The 9,453-nt window shown below is 38.9% G+C and overlaps 2 protein-coding genes across 13 annotated transcripts; one reads left to right on the top strand and one right to left on the bottom strand.

The window, feature by feature from the left end:
- Positions 1–204: 204 nt before the first annotated feature.
- On the bottom strand, positions 205–9,215 carry LOC140886575 (pentatricopeptide repeat-containing protein At4g30825, chloroplastic). 12 transcript variants are annotated; one of them, XM_073293228.1, is made up of 7 exons: positions 6,073–9,215; positions 5,816–5,957; positions 5,639–5,672; positions 4,523–4,604; positions 2,206–2,246; positions 1,479–1,505; positions 205–440 (listed from the first exon to the last, which is right to left on the bottom strand). In XM_073293228.1, exon 1 carries the CDS (start codon positions 8,986–8,988, stop codon positions 6,175–6,177), a length of 2,814 nt encoding a protein of 937 aa, XP_073149329.1. In that variant the 5' UTR covers positions 8,989–9,215; the 3' UTR covers positions 205–440; positions 1,479–1,505; positions 2,206–2,246; positions 4,523–4,604; positions 5,639–5,672; positions 5,816–5,957; positions 6,073–6,174. The 12 variants fall into 12 exon arrangements, with proteins under 12 accessions (XP_073149329.1, XP_073149318.1, XP_073149319.1 ...); XM_073293217.1 differs by having other exon boundaries at positions 5,426–5,957; XM_073293224.1 differs by lacking the exons at positions 205–440; positions 1,479–1,505 and adding an exon at positions 5,426–5,562 and having other exon boundaries at positions 1,594–2,246.
- Positions 2,266–5,148, top strand: LOC140886577 (uncharacterized). The gene has a single exon (XM_073293230.1). It carries the CDS (start codon positions 2,792–2,794, stop codon positions 4,373–4,375), a length of 1,584 nt encoding a protein of 527 aa, XP_073149331.1. The 5' UTR covers positions 2,266–2,791; the 3' UTR covers positions 4,376–5,148.
- Positions 9,216–9,453: the final 238 nt, after the last annotated feature.

Raw genomic sequence — 9,453 nt, 5'->3', positions numbered from 1 at the left:
AGATAGTTCCAAGGTAATACTAAGAGTTCAAATTTTGAGAACATTCACATATTTTCATCAAACGATTATGTATAAAACTCAAAACAACAACAACAAAAAAACATTCTTGCAGGTATCGATTATCACTTTTGTTAGATGATGGCACAAATATGGCTAGGATTACCATATTTGACGAAGTCGTGGAGACATTAACTGGATACCTCGTTGAAAACTATATCAAAATTCATAATCAAGTAAGAATTAAATATGGCAGTATACATAATATTGGATATAACTCCCAAATTCTGGATTCAATCTAAACATTTGATTTTTTAGTTGCAACCGATACGACAATAAAAAATAGACTCGACGTATTTTTGGATGGAGACTATGACGTCTTGTTTAAATTAGATCACTCTGTGGACACGCGAGCCACCATATGTTCCATAGAAGCTGATGGTCTGGAGAAAATAGGTGACAATTTGAGCAAAGAAAGAAAGACCGAAAAACAAAGATTGACAAAGAAAAGCCAGGTTCAAAACCAATCAATCATCATACAAGAAAAGAAGACAAATGCATCAGCCAAGAAACCCATCAAAAACAGCAAAGGAAAGATGAAACAAATAGAGATCGACAACAACGAAACATTGGGTGATTATACAAAGAGGATCAAAATCAAAGAAAAAACTAGAAAAATAAAACATCAAAAAAGAAAAATAGTGATGATAACTTAGATGTATTAAATAAAAAACTATTCTCATTATCTATGGGAGACCAATCAAACTCTTTGTTATTAATTCTTTAAACTTGTGTGGCACTTTTAAACCATTAACTTTGACTTTCATCTACCGTTGTTAAAATAGATTACTAAAAGTCACTAACAAACACCTTTTATTAAACAAACATAAAACAAACACTAATTAAATTGTATATATTCATACAAACAAAAACCCGATAAATATATTTCACGTGCAACGCACGTACACCTTGCTAGTATATATATATATATATATATATATATATATATATATATATTGGATATTATAGCTGATAATTTTTCATTGAGTTTGAAATTCAATTGTAAAAAAAAAAAATGAGTATCTGCTTTTTGGTAATTTCAATTACTAATATCGAGATAAATGAAAATCAGACTTAATTCATTAGATTGCATTTGGACATATGTATCTAAACCTAGGGAGTTCAAATTCATAATAACAAATCGATTTCTTAATTAGACAAAATCCAAATGATAATGTATTTTAAATCTGAAATGGATTTGTTAAGTAGACAAAATCCAAATGATAATGTATTTTAAATCTCGTAGTTATCCATTTCAAATCCTCCCGCGAAATACCATTAAAATCAAAATCCACTCATCCAAATCCAACCTTAAAGTTAAAACGCAAATTATTTTGATTATTTCAAATGTTAACGCACTAAATGGATTAAATTAAAGCCACGTACAAACATTAGTCCATGTTTTCAAGATATTGACATACCAGTGTGAATGTCCAACCCACATCCACCTGTCCGTAATCATGTACAAAATACTAATGTTAGAATATTCAGTTACTCGTAAATATAAAGACAGGATGTTTTAAAATTTTAAAACATTTAGGAGATACAATAGCATGATATTATTAAGTTTAAAATTCATTTTACTATATATTATTAGTCGTGTAGTGAAAGTGCAAAACTAAATAACTATTGAACAACATTTGAAAGTTACCAAAGGTGGGCTCTCTTGCTTCGTTATATGTTTGTGTGTTTATGTACTACCAAAACATATATATTCACAATAAAGTATTTGCCTTGATTTTTCATTCAACGGAAAATGGAGATAATCATATTATTCATATCATATCTCTAGATGAAATTAGAAATCGAGCATATCCTCAAACTCTCTTGTAGTGTTTGGAAGAGCTTTTATGAACATTTCTAGCTAAAAAGTGTTTTTTAAAAGCTCTCTCAAACAATGGTTAACCTTACTCTGATCAACGTATTAATATAGATTGAGCTACTGGAACGAACTCAAATATTGACGTTGTATACTTTGATCAACTTTTCGGAAGCGCCTAGAACATAGAATTCGTTTGATCGGGTAATTTAATTTGACACTTGATTTGGAAAATGAGTTTTGAACAAGGTAAACTGAGAATTTTAGCATGATAACAGAAGTACTTTCGAATTTTTAAGCTGTAGAAATGTTCAATCCGTGAGGATCACCTGTCACTAGTAGCTTTCTCGCGAGCACTGTTATTAGGTATCTGCATGAATGTGACATGACAATGTCACCTTCCCGATTTACAAAATTAAGATTCAACATTTTAATTTTAAATGCTTAGCTCAAATTTTATTTCTACAGCGTACAATCTATTTGCTGCGTACCACAAAGGATCATGTATTTGTGTTTGACAATGGAATTGGAATTCGTTTATTCTCTTTAGCTTGGTCATGTGAGTCAAATAATTCTATTGGGTGACTGAGTAACTAGACAACATTTATTAGAGAAGTAGCCAACTGCCAACACATTTTGTGAAAACCTCAACTTTTTTGTAATTGCAAGCGTACTTTTGGTTCCCGAAAAGAAAATTAAAACCGTATTGGGTGAAAGAGATCACAGAGAAAGAGGTGGCCATGAATTCAAGCATGGAATTATTGTGGGAATTCGAGCTGGACTTTGTGTAAACTCTGATGGAAAGAAGTTAGATAAAGGTGAAATTGGTTGGCAATAGATCCTTTATGTGTGCTTATAATTAACACAAGGATGTATTACTTGTTTATAAAGCCATGAATTTTGCACTTGTGTTGCATGCAAAGAATGCATATGCAAGTTATGAGAAGGGAGATGTTTAGAAAGGGCGTTTTAGTGGTTTTGTTTTCTGTTTTTGCGGTGGGATGTGTAGGAGGCAGGAAGTTGGGGCCTAAGGAAGAGGAAGCTAAGAAACCACAATGGTTATTTGATGGCAACCCTACTGGTTGGATTGGAAATTCTGGAGGGAGTGGGTCAAGTTTTGGACGTTCTTTTAGTTGGGGGAATGGGGTTGGTTTCAGCTTTCATTACGGGAAGCCTGATTGCGTAGGAAAAGGTGGAGGTAGAGGCAGTGCCGGAGGGGTTGGCAATGGTGGTGCTGGGTCTATTGGGGCGGGCAATGGCGGTGGACATGGCGGTAGCATTGCTGAAGGAGGTGGACACGGCGGTCATGATGGTAGGAAGCACCATAGCAAGGGAAAAAAACACCATGGAGTTGGTGGAGGTTTAGGTGGAGGCAATGGCGCTGGTGGAGGAGTTGGAAAGGGAATTGGAAAAGGGGGTGAAGCTGGAGGACACGGGCATGGAGCAGGAGGTGGCATAGGGGGAGGTAATGGTGCAAGTGGAGGGACTGGTAAAGGTGTTGGTGGTGGAGGTGCTGTTGGTGGCGGTAGTGGTGGTAGCATAGGAGGAGGAACGGTGGGTGGCATAGGCAGGGGTAATGGAGGTGGTGGAAGTGGAGCAGGAGGTGGTTTGGGAGGAGGAATACCTGTTGGAGGTGGCGCTGGAGCTGGAGGAGGGGGAATAGGGAGTGGTGGAGGCATAGGAGGTGGAGGTGGTGGAGGTGGAGCAAGCGGTGGTTTGGGAGGTGGAGGTGGAGGAGTCGGTGGAGGTGGAGGAGCAGGTAGCGGTCTTGGTGGAGGAGCAGGTGGAGGTGGGGGAGGGATTGGAGGGGGGATAGGAGGTGGCAGTGGAGGGGGGATAGGAGGTGGAAGTGGAGGGGTTGGAGGTGGTATTGGTGCTGGATCAGGGATCGGAGGGGGGATAGGAGGTGGCAGCGGAGGGGTTGGAGGTGGTATTGGTGGTGGATCAGGGATCGGAGGGGGGATAGGAGGTGGCAGCGGAGGGGCTGGAAGTGGTATTGGTGGTGGACCAGGGGGAGTTGGAGGTGGATTAGGAGGGGGAATAGGAGGGGGAATTGGCGTTGGCATTGGTGGAGGAACAGGGGGTGGTTTGGGTGGTGGAGGTATCGGCGGTGGTATTGGCGGTGGAGTGGGCGTAGGAGTAGGAGGTGGAATCATTGGAGGTGCAGGCAGTGGTTTGGGAGTAATTGGAGGTGGGGGTGGAGGTCCTGGATTGGGAGGAGGTGTTGGTGGAGGAGGTGGAGGTGGAGGTGGTACTGGTGGAGGAGTAGGTGGCGGATGGGGAGGAGGAATTGGTGTTGGAAGTGGAGCTGGTGGAGGTTTAGGAGGTGGAGGTGGAGGTGGTGGTGGTGGTGGTGGTGTTGGAGGTTTCGGCGGAGGTGCTGGAGGAGGGATCGGTGGAGGAGGAGGAGTAAGTGGTGGTGGAGGTTTTGGCGGAGGTGCTGGAGGAGGGATCGGTGGAGGAGGAGGATTCGGGGGAGGCGTTGGAGGTGGAAGTTAAGAGAATAACGGTGAATCACAGGAATCGTGACTTCAAAAATTTGCCATCAAATCTAGTTCTTGAACTACTGCGCATTTAACCATTTGCAATTTCGTATTCTTTGTTATATCTGTACTCCATTTTCTTAACCATGTCTGCAAAATATACCTGCACAACTGTTGCATCATTCCGTAGTCGTTGTGACCAGAACTCAAAAATTTTCAAATTCTATAAATTCACCAGAATGTCCCTGCAACAAGACCAAAATATCAACTGTGATAACAGCATAAAATAGGGAAATAAGTGACTGCTCAACTTAAAATCACAACATGATTCAGATGACAAAGATGCAATTTTTTTTAAGGTAAATAAAATTCGCTAATCAAAATTATTTTTACAAGCACACTCGGCATACCCAGATATTCATATTACAATCAAACTTTAGAACCCAAGTGCAAGAAAAACTCGAGGATACAAACAATACAGACGTAAACTTTTTTAGGGGTGGGGTACAATTGGGTTTAGAAGTTAGAACATATGACCTTCTCCCAATTTTTGTGAGTCAATGCCACCTTGATTAAGGAGTCATCGGCACAAAGATTTATTTTCTAATCCAAAAATGCATACCAACAGGATTCATCTTCTATGAGAGGCAATGTTAAGTACAAAAGAATCAAGATAGACTATTTCAATGCTTAATGGGGACTTCAAAATTTATGTCACCCATAATCAACACACAAAAGATATCATCTAAGGAATGAGCGATACCAATTGCAGGAAGAGTTATATATTAGCGAAACACTCACCCAACCGAACAGTCATGCAGCGTTACTTTCAACTTCAGCCATTACTTGTTGGGTCAAATTACCGTAACGAATAATGGTTGCATAAATTACAGACCATTAGTGGATAAGAGAATGAAGTGAGAACATGCACTAGTTTGATTGCTAATGCAGAGATGAAATTTTGATAATTTATAAGATTGGATGTTAGAATTTTCCCTGTAACCATAGAGGTAGTACATAACCCCATAAGTGTTGCATCATGTTATTATAATGTATAAATGAGTACCTCTTTCAAAAAAAAATGTATAAATGAGTACCGACTTCATTGTCCTACTTTTTGCTTAGGCCAGCATTGTTAAGAGTGAACTCGAGAGAACAGCAGAGAACAATATTGATCACAAGTAAGAAAGCAGGCTGTGATACCTACAAAGCAGAAGTAGATTATGAGAAAAGGAAAGAATGCAAGTAAATGATTTTGCAGACACGAGAAATACAATACCATTAGCTGATCTTTTTACATCGGAAAGCGGGAGCTGTTGCAGACCAAAAAGAAACAGCAGATATAACCATAACCAAAAAAACTTTGAATATGCATAAACAGGCAGCGAGTGGATATAAATCCTACTTGAGTTAGCAAAATGGATATGGAGAAAGCACACAGAGGACCTACTCTTACCCATGCTGACATATAGATATGATCATAGTTTGGGATTTGTTCGGCGAGGGGTCTAAACGTTAATGAGAATCACTACTTCATATCCTTTTGCACTTGCAAGTTGAATATGCAATGTCTATACACTTCACCAACCAAAACCAATCTGCAAAAGAAAGAAATGAATATTTACCGAGCCAAACATTCAAATTAATTTGAGAATGACCCAAAGAGTAATATTCTGAGAGGAAAAAAAATAAATCCATGAAAACAAAACTCACCACTACATTCAGTTCATAGCATGCTTGTTACACGGTGGTTTGACATTGGGAAGGAAAAAAGCAGTGTGATCACGCACAATAGCAAATGAATGCATATAACTGTCAAATCCCCATCTGCTTCATCCACAAGGACCACTTTACAGCCTCTAACACCTTATCGTTCTTTCTTAATGCAGCAATCAAGTTGGCATAGGTTATCCTGTCCGGCTCTATGCCATTTTCTCTCATTTCCTTGACCAAGACCACAGCATTTTCAACCATTCCAGCAATACCATATGCTTTTATTAATGTGTTATAGCCGCACAAATCAGGCCCCATTCCACTTTCTTTCAGCTCCATCAGCACACCAGAAACTTCTTCAATCCATCCATGCTCGCCATATATGTTAATTAGGATGTTGTAAGTGTAGTGGTCAGAAGCAAGACTAGAATCCTTCATCCTCTGCAAGACATTTCTAAACTTTTCCATTTCGCCTTCTTTACCATAGACATCCAACATGCAATTGTAGGCTTCAAGAGAAACAGAAAAGCCATCAAATTGCATGTTCCTCACTGCAGCTGACATATTTTTCAAGTACTTATTTTTCCCATATGCAGCAATGATAGTATTGTAAGATACAACATCAACTAAGCCCCGTTTCTTAGCCATCCAAAATACCTTTCTTGCCTTTTCAAATAGCCTGGATTTTCCATAAGCATTGAGCATTACATTAAAGGTAACAGTGTTCGGTGCAAATCCTCGCTGAAGCATATCATCAAAAAGCCGTGAAAGTTCATCAACTGGCAATGCATTTGCACAGCAGTTTATAACACAATTATACATTTCCTCATCCCAAATTTTGCAGTTTTTCAACCCTTTATAATACAGATCAGCTAATTTGTCATTCATGCCACAACGCTGATAAATGCGGAGCATATCTCGTAGAAGATAGACATCAGGCACAATATTCTTCTGTTCCTTCATCTCATCCAAAACTGTGCAGGCGTCTTTCAAAGATCCAGACTTGGTATACATTCTTATTATAATGCTGAAGGCAATCATGTCCAATTGAACTCCTGAAGTTTTCAACTCCACATACAGCTTTTCAGCATCAGAAAACATGCTCATACTACTGTATATGTCAATCATTGTGCACATAATATTCAAGTTGGGAACCACAGATTTGGGCATGCAAGTAAAAAGTTTGATGGCATTCTCAAGGTGACCCATATCTTTGCAGGAACATATTAAGAGATGGTGTAAGTGGTCCTCAAATAGTGGATCCACCCACTGCTTCTCTCTTAGAACTTTCAGTGCATCATCTATCAAGCAATTTTTCACAAAAGCCGTCGCAAGTATTGCACAAGATGTCTGATTTTTAATTACATAATCGTAGAGGGGACCTTCTAAAATAGAAGACATTTTATCCAGTCTATTAGCCTTCTCATATGACTTTATGACAACGCCAAGGATGGAGGACTTTTGACAACCATTCATCATCATATCATAAATAGTTCTGATGGAACCCTCGTCATCTTCGTGTTTTGCTTGTAAATTTATCAATGTGTACAAATTTGATGAATTAGGCTTGAAACCCAACCCTGTCAATTGCACATAATTATGTTTTGCTTGCTTATAATTGCCTGCACGACCCCAACCTTCAATTAACGACCTATATGTTGTTTCATCGGGCTCCAAATCAAGTTTTCTAAGGTTTTGGAACAAGAGTTCTGCCTGATCCATTCTTGATACTTTCCCATATCCAGTGATCATGGTGTTGTACGCGATTATATTGGGAGAAAAGCCAGCTTCTCTCATTGCGCACAACACGTTTTCAGCATCATTTAACTTTCCCTGTTGACAGTAAGCATTGAGCAGAACCAACCAGTTCTCAAAATTTAAAACCAATTCATCTTCTCTCAGAAAGCCAATAACATCTTCTGCTTTGTCATATAAGCCCATGCGTGTATAAATTGTGATCATAGATGAATAAGCAGATTGGCATGGAAGTTTCAGATTCCTCATCTGAGAAAATGTAAATTCTGCCTCTTCAACGAAGCCACCCTTCTGGTAAAGGGACATCAGCATTCCAAAAGTAGCAATATTTGGTTGAACCTTATAATCCAACATCATCCGAAACCAACTTGTACTTAAATCCACAAGCCCCATCTTACAAGTAGCGTAAATAAGGGTATTAAAACTTCGATAATCAAGCTCACAGTCGTATTCACTAACCATTCCCTTGATCATCAATTCTGCTCCGTCCCAGTCTTTTTTTCTACCTAAGACCCTGAGAATTATATTACAAGCAATTACATTGCCCTTCAGCTTCCCATTAACTTTCATCCACTCAAAAAACCTCAAAGCTTTGCTATTATTGCTCTTCTCGAGCTGTTTTAAAATGGCATTGCAACGCTCCAAGCTTAACTCATGCCCAACATCATCAAAATCAAAATCAAAATCAACCATCGTATTACCCAAGACACAAGCCGAATCATGTTGTTCATCTACAACCATAGGTTTTTCTACACGTTGATATCCATACCTGTTTCTACGAATTCCCTGCGTCCCTTTGGTACGCTTAGTGACAATCTTAGGATCCCGCAACCTCTTCCAGATATTAAATCTTCTTTCACGAGTATTCCTACAAAAATCTGAGCTTCCCACTTCAACATCATCGTTTTCACTACATTTCTCAAAATTATCAACACCGGTAACCACTTTGGACTCAGAGGTATCCGAATACTCACCTCGTAACCCAGAAACTCTACGGTGCTTTAGTTCACCGAATGGATTCGCAATCAACGCTCCATTCATACTCACATAACCCGAAAACAAAGAAATTGGATTAAATTTCAAGGATTTCACAGTTGAAGATAACTTATTGGACTCATAAGAGTTGTTATCAACAGTGAATAAGAGTCTGAGAGAGGCCATGGGATACCTCTACATGAACAACCGATGAACTATATTTGCATCAAATTTCAAAGAAATCGATTGATCCTGATTTAATCCAGCTGAAACAGGCGGTAGATTATACTCAAAGAGCGTACCTTTGATCAGAGAAGTTGAGTTTGGAGAGGATAATTGGAAGTCGGAAGCTGAAGAAACAAGTGGAGACAGTTCTTTGGATACGGATTTTTCGTCGTTTTATAGTTTTCTAATATATCCGTGTGGAAATCAGCAGTGTTTCTTAGGGGTGGAATCCGTCCGTCTTGTAACCCCCTTATCGATTCTTGTCCCGAAAAAAAGTGGATATTTTTTTTTTTCGATCCCGCACCTGAGATGTGTCGGGACCCGAATATTCGGGATCCCGTCGAGTCGAGAGAGGGTAACCCCGAATAATATTTTTTTAAAAAAAAAATTCTATGAAATTTTTTTTTGAAAAAAATTTATAAAAAA

Source organism: Henckelia pumila, chromosome 3 (assembly GCF_033568475.1).
Source record: "Henckelia pumila isolate YLH828 chromosome 3, ASM3356847v2, whole genome shotgun sequence".
In the NCBI taxonomy this organism is placed as follows: domain Eukaryota; kingdom Viridiplantae; phylum Streptophyta; class Magnoliopsida; order Lamiales; family Gesneriaceae; genus Henckelia; species Henckelia pumila.
This window is presented reverse-complemented; position numbering and strand designations above follow the sequence as displayed.